This window comes from Ascidia mentula, chromosome 8, assembly GCF_947561715.1.
Source record: "Ascidia mentula chromosome 8, kaAscMent1.1, whole genome shotgun sequence".
NCBI classification, from domain to species: Eukaryota; Metazoa; Chordata; class Ascidiacea; order Phlebobranchia; family Ascidiidae; genus Ascidia; species Ascidia mentula.
This window is the reverse complement of record NC_138573.1, coordinates 12334303-12350748: the sequence shown is the minus strand read 5'-3', so window position 1 is coordinate 12350748 and position 16446 is coordinate 12334303. Positions and strand designations below refer to the sequence as shown.

At 38.8% G+C, this 16446-nt stretch overlaps 3 protein-coding genes across 3 annotated transcripts; 1 reads left to right on the top strand and 2 right to left on the bottom strand.

The window, feature by feature from the left end:
- Positions 1-1688: 1688 nt before the first annotated feature.
- LOC145911467 (lens fiber membrane intrinsic protein-like) lies at positions 1689-4121 on the bottom strand. The gene is made up of 3 exons (XM_082998804.1): positions 3241-4121; positions 2796-2960; positions 1689-2469 (listed from the first exon to the last, which is right to left on the bottom strand). Exons 1-3 carry the CDS (start codon positions 3404-3406, stop codon positions 2315-2317), a joined length of 486 nt encoding a protein of 161 aa, XP_082854930.1. The 5' UTR covers positions 3407-4121; the 3' UTR covers positions 1689-2314.
- A 5854-nt stretch (positions 4122-9975) lies between these two features.
- On the top strand, positions 9976-13944 carry LOC145911250 (uncharacterized). Its single transcript, XM_082998528.1, has 7 exons — positions 9976-10122; positions 10190-10263; positions 10701-10881; positions 11090-11216; positions 11361-11595; positions 11871-12109; positions 13813-13944. Exons 1-7 carry the CDS (start codon positions 10004-10006, stop codon positions 13879-13881), a joined length of 1044 nt encoding a protein of 347 aa, XP_082854654.1. The 5' UTR covers positions 9976-10003; the 3' UTR covers positions 13882-13944.
- LOC145911249 (serine beta-lactamase-like protein LACTB, mitochondrial) lies at positions 13678-16185 on the bottom strand. Its single transcript, XM_082998527.1, has 9 exons — positions 15957-16185; positions 15777-15897; positions 15463-15653; positions 15178-15361; positions 14957-15119; positions 14538-14676; positions 14412-14453; positions 14248-14352; positions 13678-14188 (listed from the first exon to the last, which is right to left on the bottom strand). Exons 1-9 carry the CDS (start codon positions 16077-16079, stop codon positions 13904-13906), a joined length of 1353 nt encoding a protein of 450 aa, XP_082854653.1. The 5' UTR covers positions 16080-16185; the 3' UTR covers positions 13678-13903.
- Positions 16186-16446: the final 261 nt, after the last annotated feature.

The following is a 16446-nucleotide window of genomic DNA, read 5'->3' as shown; positions in this document are numbered from 1 at the left end:
CCCGTGCTATATAATGAGCAATAGTTGGTCTTACACGTGGGTATAGGCGTAGCCAGACATGCTTAATTGCAAAGCCTGTTAATATGACACCCCAAATTAAGGATAAAATGACTAAAATAGCCAAAATACTGCTCCAAAATGGGTCTGTTATAGAGGAGAGTGTCATTAATAACGTTTGTTTAAGTACTGAATGGATGCTGCTTGAGATGCGCGAGGTTGCCACATCCGACGTTTTGGAGGAGTCCTGTTGTGCTCCAAAAAACGAGTCTAAGCGTTCATTCTGCAGTTTGGTCTGTGCCAGTGACGCGAGAATGGAGTCGAGATCCCTAAGCGGGTAATTAGGCGTTCCTATAATGTTGGACGCTTCTATGAAGTTGTCCTGCTTTATTGATATGTTTATAGGAAGCAATTGCGGGGATAATTGGTTGATATCCGTATCAACATGGGACATTGTGTAATTAATAAACCGGTAGGTTTTTCCTTGTATGTTAAAGTGGAAAATCCTTTAGGTTGGTAGTGCTCTACAAACTGTACCTTTGAATGTAATTCTCCGTTAGAGTACAGCTGCCAAACGGTTTGCTTCGAGTTAGCTGGCCAGGCTAATTCGGTAAACAAAGGACGTGTGGCAAATACATTATTATATTGTAAGGAGCGTAGTAGGCGTACATTTCGGTACGTGCAGCCGATCTCTGTAATAGTATCTCCAGTAAGTATGGCTGCTTTTTGTTGTCCCGTGAGTAATGATAAAGTAAGAGAGGGGTTAATGCGCGCGTCGAAAAATAAATCAGTCTGCTGTCTTCATTAAGCATGTCTGTAGCAATTTTTAAACCAACACCTTTTTTTGTACCCATTTCACCTTCTTCTGTTTATGATCATTTAAGTCGTTCTTTCGTTTTTCTGAAAATACTCAGCGCTTTTGGTTTCGTAACTACGTTTGTTTCATTCTTTAAAGAATCGTTGCATTTGAAGAAATAGGAAGGTAGCAATACTTCACATTCCCGCTCCATGTGACCAGCACGAATAATATTATCGGCGCGTTTTGCAAGGAATTATAGGCACGTTCGCAACGTTGGTCACGATTATTTCTTCAAATAACTTGACGATATTTTGAATGTAAAAATATGTACCCTTTTTCATCATATGTTAATTTTCCACCACAAGTTTCTCGACTATTTTTTTGGTTAACATATAATCTACATAAATGTTTGTCATTATGTTCACCCACAATCAACTCCCAATGTAATATATTTTACTTGAAAAGAACCGCGTTCTGTTGTGTCTGCACGGGTCTTATTATTGCAACAAGCTTAGCAATGATTTAATTTTGATCAGAATTTCGCCAACCGTTCGGTAAGGTTTTTTCAGATATATCGGCAAATGAAAGCGTTTAACGCAGTTGGTATTTTTTTCAAAATGTAGCAAATTAAAACAGCGTAAAAAACTAACGAATTTGAATTGTACCCAAGTTATAACTTTGTGTACCGCATTAGGCCTCCAGTCTTTGCAAAGGCAATATGCGAAAAAATATTGGCCGCCGGATGTTGCACATTAACCCTTATTTGTAACTCTGTGTGTATTTGACGCATTCTCAATTTATGGGCAGTATTTTTTTTCTGTAAGGACCTGTCCAGATATCTACACCGGTACTGGTCATTAACCTTTTAGAGTCACAAACTTAGCCTGCATTTTGTTGCAGTTTTATTGCGCTTTATAATCATAGAGTTAACATACAAAAAAGGCACATCGTTATTTGATAAACTAACAACGTTGACAGAAGTACAAAATGATACGAGGAAATTTAAGTTAAAGACCGCTTGCAAAAGCCATGGAAACAAAATCGATTCCATTCTAGATCTATGAAACAGACATATGTCCAGTGGTGGGTATATGATCAATTGTTTGCTGCACTTCCTTCGCGCAAGGTCAAGATCTGTAAATTTAGCCCAGCAAGCACAACGAAGCAGTTGTTAGAGATATATGGAGCCATTGTACTTTATCAGCCACAGCAGGTCACAAAAGCATTCAAACAAGTAATTCCGACAATGCATACAGAAACAATTACGTACGTTTGAAAAGCCGTACCTAGAACTTGTCCACGAGTGTTAATGATTTAATTAAAGGAGTTTTATTAAAATAAACGTTTTGTTAACAACAGGCAGCATCGTTTGAGATGTCACGTGTATGTAAACGTTAACTTTTCTTAATTATTGCAAAATAACAAATTATGTATACGGCGGCTCCATCGAAATGGTTCAACCATTTTTCAACCACATGTCTACACATACTGTATGTTAAAGCAAGCAAAACAGGCAGTTTACGAAGTATGTTGCGCCGAACAGCAAATAAAACAGCCAGATAGTAGGTAAAGGCCACCAGAAACCCATCCAAGGTAAAAGGAGTAGTCGAATGATTCAAGTTTGTGGTTTGTAAGTCCAGTGAAAACAGCACAAGCCACGCAAATCACAATTCCTGTAATATAACATGACGTATCGAATTAAAAAAGACACGAGCATATTTATATCCAGTAACGTGTTATGCACACGTTTATGGAAATACAAGAAATACGAAAATACATGTTTCCATAAATGTGGTCAAAAGAACAAGGTGGAAATTGTTGTGGTCATAGGGCGAGTTCGGCAAGTGATTACGCCTAATGTTTTTTGCAAATTCCATCGCTACTCTTCACAATATCAATATCCTGAAGATGGGAACAACACAAATGTTTCACCGTACTGAATGTGATAAGCACGAGCCCTAAAGCGAAACAGCAATAAATTATAGGGCCGGCCACGTACCTCCACATATAATCAGTGCCCCCTCAGAGGCCAACGAACATCTTTTTGCATTGCAGAGAAATCCCACAATCCCGATTAGAGTTCCCACGACAACCATGGCAGCGCCGACAAGCATAAGGATGCGTGGGATAAAAATTGCTATCCCAACATCATCCGGATTCCAGCCTAAAACCACAGGAGCTTTCAGAAAGTGAAATTAAGCGTTTGAGTACGCCATTATTGCGGGACACGGTACTGTTGTATTATATAGCCCGCTCACACCAGCTGGGCTGCTTGAAAGATGAAAGGTTTAATTAAACCGGAAGAAAAGTGTTTGTGTAGCTAAGTATATATTCACTGCCAGGCAGTTTATATTTCCCACATAGGTTTTGAAATATATGGAATATTAAAATGCGCTTTTAAAAAAGTTTCTGTAGACTATACAAGGTGAATTAAGTATACATACTCATGTCAGTGCAGAAGGATCCAACACATCGCTGAAATAGGTTGTAATGAACAGAAATCAGATCCACTGATTTCCACTGTACTGTTACCATGGACGCTACGTAAGCTCCAGTCCCAAGACACCAACAAATGCCTCCGATAATTCCCAATGCCGTTCCCGAACCCATACTGTGTTCTTGTTTTACTGCGTATGACCAAAGTTAGCAATACCTAAAAAAAAATACGTTTTGTTAGTGGACTCCAACTACTGGCGTGTTAACGATTCAAATCATAACCGATCTAAAATTCATTTCTCTCACAGTCCTCTCTTTCACTGCGTTTTTCAGTTGTTATGTTCAAGTTTACTCGAGTCACGCTTGCGGCAATTTCAACAAAACCAAGTTTAACAAACATGTGATGCGAACCTGCAACGCCTCTCCTTTGCCTATCTATAGGTAATATTGTGCTAATTAAACGAAACTTATTGAATTAAATGAAACTGCTAAATACAGCCAAACTTATTGCGACGCGTTGTCAAAGTTTGTCACATTAAATGAACAGAGTTTCCCCGGAAATGACGATGGTGGTCACATTATACGCGGGCTGTTAAGTTTGCAGCATTCTATACACAATATTTTTCGTGGCAAGTATTCGTATTTTCTGAGGCAAACTTAAAACCTTCAGAACAACAAAATATAAAACTAACTGCTGGAAAGTTATTTGGTGACAAGCGACTGCAAACATTTACTACTGATCACATTCGTTTGTGACAAACTATAGCAATAAAGGAAACCACCAAAATCGAAACTGTCTGGTCGAGTGAACCTTTGACAGACACACCACCAACCTATTCAATAAGCATGCGCAAACGCGACTAACTGTCAACAAAACAACTTTCATGATAGGCAACAGAAAACGCCGCCACTCAGCGCATTGGTTTGGACGCGAAAGGGCACTTTTTACTGGCACCAGCACCACGGCGCGATTCGCCGGGGGCAACATTATAACCTTTATATGGGCGAATGACGCGGTTCCATAACTCGTGATACTGGTTGCGTCAACCAACTCTTTTGAATTCACTGACGTGTTTAATTTCAACAAAACCCAAGTCAAGTGAACTTACGCTGTGCCCACGGCAAAAACTCTTGACACCAAAGCAAAGTTCAGGTTGGGGTGTAACAGGAAAAGACGCAGATCATCTTAAACGTGAATCAGACTCCATGACGAAGTGTTGGATGTTTAAAAAGAAATGTCGATTCCACGAATCATTTTTTGTGTTGAACATATAATAAAAAGTTGAACTTTTCTAGTCATGAATAATAATATGTCATGTGCAGCAGTGTTTCACTTTCACGTAAGGAAACCCTTTCTCTCTACTAGAACCACGCACGAAAAACTGTTTTACCGCCTATGGCGTGCGCATGATTCATTAACGAAATGTTCGTTACAAGTAGTTTTGCATTTTTGTTAACTCGACGATTTGAATCTGCTCAAGCAGTTATATATATACTGTATTATATTATTTGGATATCGACCGATTATATCAGTATAACGACGCAGAAAATAACGAAGGGGTTTCAAACCCTTTTTGGTTGCCAGAAAATTGCCATGTATAAACTAAACCGAGGTCAAGATAATTTGTAACGTTTGGTAGCTAAGTAACATGCCCTCACTTGCACGTGGCAACGTGATGTGTGTTATATATATATATATATATATATGCCATGCGTTGAGTTATCTGCAAAGCGTGACCAAATACGCCTTCAAAACTGTAGTTACAAATATTTCAAACATGATTCCATAACGTCCAAGAAATTAGGCTTTGGCACATTTACTGAAAACCGTTGGGAAGGGAGAACAAAACCAAGGGTGTGTCGACAGTAACCGTGACTTTAACAAAAGTAACCGTGATGGTCGTTTTTTAACAAAAGATGAGAACACAAAAATAGCACTGTAAACCTTCCCGGTCTTGATGTTCAACGTAGCGTGAGTTAAACATTTCCACCCTTCTATCAAAACTGAGGTTTCATCGTTACAAGTTTCTCCTACGACTGTGTTGAAAACTTTTCATTACAAGACACGTACACGGATGCCAGGGTGGCCCTAACGATGACCCTCGGGTCGCATGTGGCCCTTGACGTGATATCTTGCGGCCCCCAGAACATATCAGTGTGTTCCTAATTCATTACCCTTTGAAACAAAATTTTAGGTTTTTAAATACAGTTTGAAATTTTTCAGGGATGGTGGGCAGCGTATGTTGTTTGGGAGACTTCGATTGATCTGACCTTCTTCAGTTAATTCAGCAAGCCTAATTTCTATGTATGCGGATGTCAGCGCTGAAACAGTATTCCAAACTTTGACCACCCTGAACCACTCAGATAAAATGACGTCGTAGCCAAGCTGGAACAACTCCAGCACTGAAATAATTCTGGGCGAGATTTTTCCGTTATGGTTTCCATTGTTTTAACCACAGATATTACCAGCAGCGATTTGAGCAAGGAGTTTGATATGGTCGAAAATTTTGTCACTTACTTCAGAGATTTGATGTTAAAGATACTCCATCATATAGTTTACTTTCTCGCAAATACTTGCATGATTGATATTAGAGTTTATTCACAATAAATACCCAGTTTTGTATATTTTCAAGGTGCAATAACTAAATACCTAAATGCTACTCTTATTGCATAAGTTTACATACGATTCAAATATTCCCAACGATTTGCCAATTATTTGTTTGTAAAACTTCTTTTTAGTTTAACAACAACCAAATATACGTAATGTCCAGTTTACCACACATACTAAAGTACAATATTTTCACATTTTGAATCGTGCAAACTGAGTTTTAGGAGCTTCTGGCTGCTAGGTAGACAAAGGTTCCCGCCATCAAATAAAAGATTCCTGATATCCAGGCAAGGTAGAATGAATACGCGAAGGTATGGAATCCATTTGTGAGGTTGGTGAAGACCGAACCACCTATCAACACCAAAGTGCCTGAAAAAAGAATGCAATAGTTATCACATTGAAAGCATTTCATTAGACGTGTATATAACCGTCTAAAACAGTGTTTCTCAAACTTTTTTTCTGCACCGCCCCCAAAAACACCTAGGTCATTTAACAACGCCGAACAGAACAGACAAAAAACATAACGAATTTATTTGTTGCTCGGCAATTAATGCGATGGGTAAGGTTGGCGGAATGACACCAATTTCGTCTGATTTCTAATATTTCAATACCAAAGTCTAGTTAAAACAAGTAAACCATACCACCGAAAATCCTCATTTTCGAATAGCGATTATTTAGCGTTGGTTGATGACACATTGTGACATACATTAAATTCGTTGTGACGTCAGAATCAATAACTTTTAGTTCAGCATGCGAGAAAAGCCCTTTTTGAAGTAACATAAATTATACAAAGATTGGACTGAATCATCTGAGCGGAAGATACTTTTACACCGGGTCAGAAAGTTTTTTTCAAACTTGATCCACATATAAGCCTATGTGACATAGAAATCTATGCGAATATGAACGCTACGATTTCGTGTAGTATTTCAAGTTAAATTTATCAACAAAAATAACAGGTGGTGGCCCTGTTTACACCTAATCCCTAAAATTCACACAGATTTCTGTTTTACACAGACGTGGATCAAGTTTGGAAAAAACTTTGTGACCCGGTGTAGTAGTAATTTCCCATCTGAGCCAGTGATTCCCAACGTTTCTGTGGTTGCGTACCACTTGGATGTAAAACAATTTCGACGCGTACCACCTAATTGAGTATTATAAAGTAACCTAGGGAATAAACTATCGAAAAAAAATCAGTTACGATGTTTTTTTTATTTTCTAGCGCCCCCCAATCGCCCATTTGGTCTCCAGCGCCCCCCGTACAATTGCAAACGCCCCCAGGGGGCGTCCACTTTGGGAACCACTGGTCTAAAACGATGCCGACCTTATCTGTACCAACAAAGATAGTATTTCGTACACTTCAAGGGCATTTAAATACAACAAAACTACAAATAAAACTTGTTAAAAAAAAGAACTTTTTTAGATATATGGCCAGTCGCCATTTTCGTAATATTTAGATGAAGAATAATAATGATAAGTGATGTCTGTTTTTTAATTAACGCTTTACTTGTTAATTACCTCCAAGTATCACAAGTACGACAGCACAAATTCTTGGAAGTTTAGACGCTTGACGCAGCAAGCACACAGTTTCAACAATTGCACCCAATATCGCAAATGTAACGCCAAGAATCATTAAAACTTTCGTAGCAAGAATAGGTGTTCCTCCACCTTCACCACTCCACACTAAAACATTTATACTAAGATATAGTTAGTCCTCAAAACATATTCACTCATTGGACTGCACTTTTTTACCCATTTGCCAACGATTTGCCTTAAAGAAGCCTGTCCTGTTGTAAAATGCAGAACAGAGTCAAGATTAAAGAAAAAACACCAAATACAGACAAGATAGTTACACTATCAGAACTTTTACATAGTCATTTGTTTTTGAGGCAGATTTATCGTTTATCAAAACTTTACCTTTAAATTTACGAGAAATTAATGCCACGTTGAATTATTCAAACTCTAAAATACCCACCGTGGCAAGTTTCCTCGTCCGGCTGTGGAATAGCAGCACAAACTTCAAACAAGTTGTAATGGAGAGAAATTTGACCGTTGATATCAAGAGATTTCCAATATTTTGTCGCCATTGACGTTATGTAAAACATTGTCCCGAACGCCCAGCACATTAATTCCAATGCCACCCATATTGCAGCACTCTCCACCATTGTTCTCTATGATGTCATAGATGCTGAAAGACGAAATATTACTCCAAATACATTGGTTTGTCAAGGTACGAAAAATGTTCATTTCGAGCAAGTAATCCACCCCTTTCTCTATTTACATTCATTTTTTTATGTAGGAAAATTATACCGTGGTGCGTAATTACTATCACAAACCAGTTTTCAATTACATCAACAGTTTTTTGCGACTTTAATTGTTGAAACTTGGAGTTTCGTTAGACAAATAATCTGCTTAGTGCCGATATATATACCCATAGGTACATTCTTTAAACCTAAACTACAAAAAACATAAAAATTGCTAAATTTCTGTCATGACTCTTTTAAAGTGCAAACCTTGATATCGTAGAGCGGTTGCCAACGCACAAAGGAACTGCATTTTTAAAACTAAACGTGCGGCAAAGCAAGCGAAGTAAATGTAACTGGTCATCGAGGTGTTCAAATTCCGTATGGACATGTAATGGCCACAAATCAATCCAGCGTCCAACGACTTAATTCAATGATTGCAAATGCTGTTCATTATGATTGGAAACGTAAACAGTAGGCCAACATGAGCAAGAGAGCCCAGGTGGTACAACAATGTCACAAATGTTTTGTTAAACAATCGCAACCACTGCGCCATTTGAAACGACGTCAAAAAGCTGATTAGTTGGTCACGGTCGATTAGTAACTTGACGTCATGTTTTCGAGTGAACGCCCACTTTTTCCAACGGGGGAAAACCCGTAAGGATAAATATACGAAGGTCTTTCAATCGTAGTTGGCCTATACTACAGTTCGAAAAAGAACTCCGCAATTTGCGAAAAATGCATACTTGCAAGATTTAAATGTCTGCGCCCAACTGTTTTTTGTTAATGGCAAAATGAATGTCGCGCCGCAATATTGCTGTATTTTTTATTGAATAACAGGGCAGTCGAAACTACACCATACAACAACTCCCAGGTTTTGTTGCCCGTGGAAGGGTATTTAAGTTGTGTTGGAACACCTAAAACCACTGAAACGTCAATCACGAACAGTCTTTCACCTCACTTATCTCGTAGTTTTTTTTATACTATTAGCTTTGTTTTTTATGCGGCCTGTTGCCCAAAAGCATAGCGGACGTATTCAGCAGTTTTCTCGCGGAAGCCTTTATATTTTGTATGGAACTTCAGAAATACTGTCCCAGACGAACATGCTGAAAGTTGTGCTTTTTGTGAATGTTAACTATGTGATGGCTAGAGGTTAACTTCATGCAGCGGGCAGCTGAAAGTTGCCGAAATATATCAGCATTGACTATACAGACTTGAAAAAACTCGTTTCTCAATTACCATTATAGCAACAACGATTCCCCCCATACCCTGACAAGACTTTATATGAGAGATGCAATAATTTGTTGCAAACACAGTTCCAGTGCGACCCTAGTGTCCAACGTTCTTCAACTACCAACTTATTTTCATCCTCGTAACACGAGTATAAACACGGTACTATTGCAATGGCAAGGGACTTTGTATGTAAAAGAATTGTAAAGAACGAGCTTGCGAATGTTCCTAGCATCTCTCCTTTGCATTAAATTGCCCATAAACTTTAAATGTCTTGCCTCCAGCCACCAACCTATTACATGCTGTATAACGTCGTGCCACCTCTATCCTACAAGTATCATAGCAGTTGAACTGGTAAACTTGTGCAATGTGAACCTGTGAATTTATTATAGAGTTACAGAGTTGAATGCCGATACCTCACAACAATCACTGTAGTAACGCAGAAAAATACATTTTATACTGAAAAATAGATCCAACCGGTCAATTAGTTTCAGTGTAAGGTAATAGTCGCATTAAAGCCTTATATAATATACTGCTGGTTGCCTCAATTAGGCCTATAAAAAAAAAAAAACGCACACAAAAAGGAAAAAGGGAAAAGTGGTGTTAAATTCAGATGCATTGCGTTAGAATTTTAACGTCCACGATTATTTTGGTTTTTACTTGACAAAAGCGTGGAGAAAAATCAGGGTTGCTATGGAAACGTTGTGGAAGTTGGCATATGCTACAACTGCAACTGCATTAGTCATTGTATTTTACCTGGTCTGCTGCATTGTAGTAAGGTTGAAACGATGGTTTATGGTCTTGCGTACAGGGTAAGTGGTCAAACGTGAAGGGGTCTGTCACAAAATTTGACACATGTGAATATTTTGCAACTCACAGGTCGGACAGAGTTGAATGCGTTACCGAAGCACAGCCGGTTGCCCCATCCACAAGAAAAAAATACATCAAAACAAGTGCGTTTAACTTCGGGATTTGTGAAACGGAAAATATTTGCATTTGGTCGGATTCGAAAACAATTAGTCAATATTCGGCCGAATCCGGACCGAATTTGAAAGTATTATTTGGATTCTTGCGGCAGATAGATTACATCTCATTGAAGTATAACATGTTCATTTGTGTTCGTAAGGAAACAGTTTATGGGGTTGAGTCGAATAACCCGGGTTCAAAGCCGTTTTTGTTATTCAACATTTTGAAATATAGTTGCAAACACTTGTTGGTCAATATTTTCATGCGTAACGAAAATTCAAGGAACTTTATAGCGTGAAAACAAATAAATCAAACCATTATGTGAAACCAAGTATATAGTCTACCTATTTGTATACATTTGTATACATTTAACAACAAAAAAGTCACAAACCTAGGTTGTTGTTATTTTGCCTTCCTATTTCAGTGACTGAACGCCATGCTTTGGCGCGCAGCATGGTCGTCCAGTATCTGCTCTGTTCCAGCTTCTCTGTGGGAATATTTATGCGATGTTTGGCTTATCCCCTACTCCTAGCGGTCGGATATATGGAAAGTATGCGTGGTTGCCATCTGACAATTCAGTTCATCATTCTTCTCTCTGGAGTGGAGTAAGTAGTAAAAATGTTTGTGTTACAACATAGAGTTTTCTTCTAATTGATGCAGTTTTGCTTACTGCTTCAGCCAATAAAGCTTTGTCGTGTGATTTTGATGGCCTTTTACGATGTGGTTAAGATCTACGTTATAAGGCATGGAATTATGCCTAGTAAGGTTTAAATAATTTTTACCATCACGATACAACACTTTCTATTTTTGCAGAATGGTGTATGTGTATGTGATATTTTGGCGTCGGCAACGCTACTTGTACTTCGACTTCGGTTGGAAACCTGCTTGGTTGAGCACAGTGAGTTGGTCTGCACTGGCCCTTATGACAGTTGCTTCCATGGTAAGTTTAGATAAGAACGCGGTGCATTCGGGACATGTCTGCCACAGACCTTTAAAGCATTTTTAACCATATCCTTACTTTTTTATATCTGCAATATATATGTAACATTTATATAAACACTAAACCTTTTTACCTTTTTTAAAGGTTCGACTCACTATGGAAATGGCCACATGGCGATACGGACCACAGTACGAAGTTACCGCCCAAGGCTGCGTATCACTGGAGTATTCCACGTCCTACAATGTTACTTGGGTTGAGTGGCAGCTACCGAATCTCTATAAGATCACAGCAAACTCCGTGATCGCTTTCTACATGTTGTCGCTTTACGCGTGCCTGTGCGTCAAATTTCTGTGCGCGCGAGCTTCAACGCCAAGGAGAGGTAAGATTGTAGCACAAGCGTCGAACCTACTACAGCCAAAGTGCTTATTGGATATGTGTTGCGCGGTTGCTTATTATAAAAACTTTTAATTACCTTTTGAAAACATTAATGATAGTAAACAATAATCGTGATACAATTTGTAAGGCATTTCCTCGTTGGTTGTTCGGACATTGTACTTTCTGCGAACGGTTTTTACTGATCAATGAACAAATTACCGATAGTTTTTTATTCGTTGTATGAAATTCTTTTTTCACTTTACTAAAAACCTTCCGCAGAAGTACAACGTCCGAACAACCAACGGGGAGATGAGCTGCCTGCGGAAACATGTGAAGACAGTGTGGACGATGTGCAAGCCGACACGGAGTTCGGAGCGACGTTGATTCGAGTTACCGCCTGTGCAACAGTGGCGTTCACAATGCCTGTGATAGTGCCTATTATCTGGTTGAAGGTTCTACCGCCGCGCCTACCAGCTGTTTTGATTTATCAAGTAGATGACTGTGGGCTAATTTTGCAGGTAAATGTCCAACATTAGGAGCGTACAATGACCTTGTAGCATTCAGATATATTTTTCAGTTTCACGTAACTGTTAAAAGGTTTCGACTTCAATGGGCAATATTGAGAGATTTAAAGCTCATTTGTTGGTGTCGAGTAACATACAGATATTATTTGCCTCAACTTGCTGTGTGATAAACAGCACAGCAGTTACCGAGCGGGTTGGTCCATTTCAATTCACAGGTCGTTTGGCTTTGGGTTATGCTACTATATTTTTTTGTCCGAACGCATACAAGTCTCTGGCCCTTGATACTGAAGATTATTTGTGATTGCAAGCCACGATAGCAGAAGTCCCTCAATTCTGGGGAAACTGTAGTGTTCATTGCCGGTACGCCGTTCCGATATGAATTCAACGGCCAGTGTGTCCCAAATAGCTATAATGAGAAACTTGAATTTAATAAATTTATTTACTTATATAAGAAGCTTTTCTTGGTATACGAAAACACAATGGTTTATTTTTTCTGACAAGACAAGAAATTTCCGGTAAAAAATTATTTTCACTTTCAATTCTGTGTTTAGTTCCCATGAATGTCTGAAAAACATTTTCTGCAGGGTGAAACATATGTGAAACACTGCTTAAGGTATTTTACTGAACGTCAACCCAGCAAGCATGTCCCTTATGGTCGCCATCAATTCTAGGAATGGTAAACGTAACGTGGTTTTCCGCTGTGGAAAGAGCTGCGGTCTTACAAGCGAGTAGGTGTGCACAGTGTCGTCTTTTGTTTGCAACCACAGACTGGGAGAAAGCGGCTGGTTTACCACAAAAAAAAACAGGCTAGCGAATTCACATTGCTGCCGCAACGCTGTGCCCTTCCTTTGCTTATGCTGGTATGTGACCAAAAAGAGCGAGGCGATTTACAACGGTTGGTAAATCCACTCCATTGTCTCTCAATTGCACTATAACGTAACATCAGGGGTTATCTTCTGGTTGCCTGGCAAACAGCTAATTCCTAAGCAGCGGTTGGTGGGACATAGGCGTGAACGCACAGCACAATATTTAAAACAGGTAAACTGCTACCCGCAAGAGTGCCTACTTTATGGAGAAGCCCTTACATACGTACACGGAGTGAAATTACTGGAACAAATTGACACAACAGTAACCTCAAGAAAATGCCAACCAAAGTTCTTATTCTAAAATCAATTTCCTATAGGCTAGTGCCATATGACGGAGAAAATTGTTACTTGAAAGAGACTTTGACAGAAAAATGTTCCGGTGCAAGTATCTTTTTCGAGATCCCATGAAATGGTCGGTGGAATACAGCCTTTACAATAGAAATCCCTTAGCTACCTGTTTGAAGCTCACAAAACTGGATCAAATTCGCCCTAGCGTCAGCACGTACAAATGTACCCCTATGTATCACTGATTGCTTTGTTTCGTCACACATGGTGAGGACAGAATAAAATGTGCGCTTTTCCCCGCCGGCGAGAAAAAGATTGTGACCATATGGCATTTTGCAGAGCGGTGCATGGACTAACTTAAAAATATTTATGGGAATACGCTTCTAAAATTTATTTTTTCGCTAGTCAACTGTTTTCGCTGAACAAAAACAAAAAAAGAAAAATCGGAATACCTCCTTGGAGGCCGAAAAAGCGTTACTTCGCATCGGTTGCTCGTACATAACATCGCATATTGTAAGGCATAACACATACTCATGTATTTTGCAGACAATTTCGATGATTGTATCAATTAACGACTGGAAAGAAACACTTCGTCTTCGGAGAATAGTCCAGTGAGACATGGACAGATTTTCACGTGCTATAAACATGTGTTATATCCGATTCCCTGAAACTCGTATGCTATTCTACGGGCGAGAGAGCTCAAACCCACATTTTCCATATTCGTGATAATAGCTACTGACACGCCTCTCACGGCGCATGAATTGTAAATATCTGAATCGTTATCGCCTGATTTCTGTTCCCGAGCGTCTGAAGCACCACCATGCGGCAAATCGGGCAATAGAAACAAGACACTGGAGGCACCAACGGAACCACCTGTATGCTCCGCCTCGAATTTCCACTTCCAGCAACAGCCAAAGTTTTCCTAATTATGTGAACTTTTATGGCTTTGCTTGTGTATGATCAACGTGCATGAAAACTTACCATCTGAGGATGAACAAACCAACCCAGACCATAACGCAGGTTTTCATCAGCAGCACTGTTCTTTTTTCTTTCTGGGCATGCAATAGAATGCCACATTTTTTGCACCTAAATATATCAAATATATCCAACAAAAAACATATCTCATTTAAAGGAACAATTCTCACTGTTTTCTGCTGCAATATTCCAGGACAGCAATTTGGTGGTGCCTGGAAAAACCATATATACCACTTTAAAACAGAATTTTGAAAATATTATGTTAACAACAGATTTGCAGCTTTGGGAATACATACCTGATAACTATACATCATGGCATCACCAAATTTAACCAAATCTTTCACAGTGGATAAAAAACCACCACCAGCCCATTTGTACGAATTATTTACTTCAGGAACATTTTGTAGTTGCCCATGTGTATTTCTGGCATAATACCTGTGGATGTTAAGTCAGGTACTTTTCTTGTAGAATAAAAAAGTCACATGGTAATTGACATGCTGGTAAATACATATTGATATACAAGAATATTTAATGAGGCAAAATTATTCACTTTGAATCAGAAGAATTGCATTTAATCTGAAATAAAAATTTATTGAGGGATTGGTAAACAACCTAACTTAGACTGGCAGCGGTCCAGAGGTAGAGAAATACTGTTGTATGTCCATACAAATAAAAATTTTCACATGATACCACGAAAGACAAATCAGTATCATACCGAGATCTACCATATATTAGTTTGTCATTGACATCAGCAACTGTGGATCGCATTCCAATTTTCTTGAAATAATCCTGCATTAAAGTGAGGAAATCTTTACCGGACGCCTTTTCCATAGCAGCGCTGATCAATGTGTAACCGTGGGTTGTATAGAAATAGTTACCTACACCATATCCATTGTAAGCATTTTAGCATTTTAATGTTTACACCACAAGTCATACCTGGTTCTTTAACCAAATCATCATCTTTAAACATCTCCAATGCATCTGTGACTTTGTCATATTGTTTTAGAGAGTAATACTCCTTTTTTTTGAGCTCACTGATCATTTTCTCAGCTTCAGCAGTTTTCTCATAATGTCTAATGCCCCCCAAATGGGAAAGCAGGTGTTCCAACGTAATCTCAACCTGCAAAACAGGTTGGATATTTTTTCATACAATCACCTTTACACCGATCCTTCACATTCAACAAACTTAAAAATAAAAAAGCAAGTACCTAAAAGATGCACCTTTTTTTCGCCAAATGTTTTTTCTGGAAATTCTGGAACATAGTCTTGAATGCGTTTGTCAAGTTCAATTAAACCATTTTGCAGAAGCCTGCATAAGGCTGAGGCAGTAAAGGATTTGCTGATGCTTCCAACCCTCATTACTGTGTCAGGATGACAAGGTACATGGTTCTCTACATCCGAAAATCCGAAACCTAGCAAAGCAATGGAAAATTTTTAAATAAGATAGTTTACAATAATAATATTTTTAATTTCTGTACGTTTTATGTCATGTACTTTTTTGAACTAATTAACAGAACAAGTAGCTTTGTACAAACCCTTGCACCAGACCAGTTTTCCATTCTGACTCACAGCCACAACCATTCCAGGAGCACCAACCTCCAGCATTTTTTGTTCCATGAACTTTTGGCATCTCTCATGCACAGTTAAACATTCAGTCTGTACCATAACAAAAACATTAAAATAAATGAAAGGTAACAGACATTAACGACATGTACCTCTGCAACCTTTTCACGATGGCCAACCATTGTGTTCTTTTCCTGAAATTCTTCATCGGGGCTTTTTCTTTGATTGTGTGCTACGATAACTGGTGTAAGCATATGGACAAAACGTTTGATCATCCTGAAATCTGAATAATTGTTTTGAGGTTTTAAAGACTTGCTTGCACCAGTGATGTAGGAGTTTAGCTTTAGTTGCTTGCACCCTTGCACGTTGCTGGTTTGCAAAATTTGGTTTGTTTACTTTTCCACATCAATCGGTGTGAATTGCTTCGGTTGACCAACTTTTTTTGTCTAGCTGTTTTTGCACTTTGCAAAATAATTTTTCTACTCAAGACTCCTATCCTGCAAAACAGGTCTTGCTGCTGGTAAATACAAAACCTGACTCCAACTCCTGATAAACTCCACCTCTTCATTGGTCAAATGGGAAATTAAACTATTAGATCTATTCACTCCGAGGCCGCGGTTTCTAAATAGCTCTGGGAGGTTT

What these genes read in the sequence shown, in the direction of transcription:
- LOC145911467 (XM_082998804.1), bottom strand. Translation starts at nt 3,406, where the DNA reads ATGGGTTCGGGAACGGCATTGGGAATTATCGGAGGCATTTGTTGGTGT. An exon ending in ATCCTTCTGCACTGACATGA is followed by an intron (nt 2,961 to 3,240) that starts GTATGTATACTT and finishes CTGTGGTTTTAG; the next exon opens with GCTGGAATCCGGATGATGTT. An exon ending in GGCACTGATTATATGTGGAG is followed by an intron (nt 2,470 to 2,795) that starts GTACGTGGCCGG and finishes GTTATATTACAG; the next exon opens with GAATTGTGATTTGCGTGGCT.
- LOC145911250 (XM_082998528.1), top strand. Translation starts at nt 10,004, where the DNA reads ATGGAAACGTTGTGGAAGTTGGCATATGCTACAACTGCAACTGCATTA. An exon ending in TTTATGGTCTTGCGTACAGG is followed by an intron (nt 10,123 to 10,189) that starts GTAAGTGGTCAA and finishes TGCAACTCACAG; the next exon opens with GTCGGACAGAGTTGAATGCG. An exon ending in AAAAAAATACATCAAAACAA is followed by an intron (nt 10,264 to 10,700) that starts GTGCGTTTAACT and finishes TTCCTATTTCAG; the next exon opens with TGACTGAACGCCATGCTTTG.
- LOC145911249 (XM_082998527.1), bottom strand. Translation starts at nt 16,079, where the DNA reads ATGATCAAACGTTTTGTCCATATGCTTACACCAGTTATCGTAGCACAC. An exon ending in AAAACTGGTCTGGTGCAAGG is followed by an intron (nt 15,654 to 15,776) that starts GTTTGTACAAAG and finishes TTGCTTTGCTAG; the next exon opens with GTTTCGGATTTTCGGATGTA. An exon ending in GAATATTGCAGCAGAAAACA is followed by an intron (nt 14,353 to 14,411) that starts GTGAGAATTGTT and finishes TGATATATTTAG; the next exon opens with GTGCAAAAAATGTGGCATTC.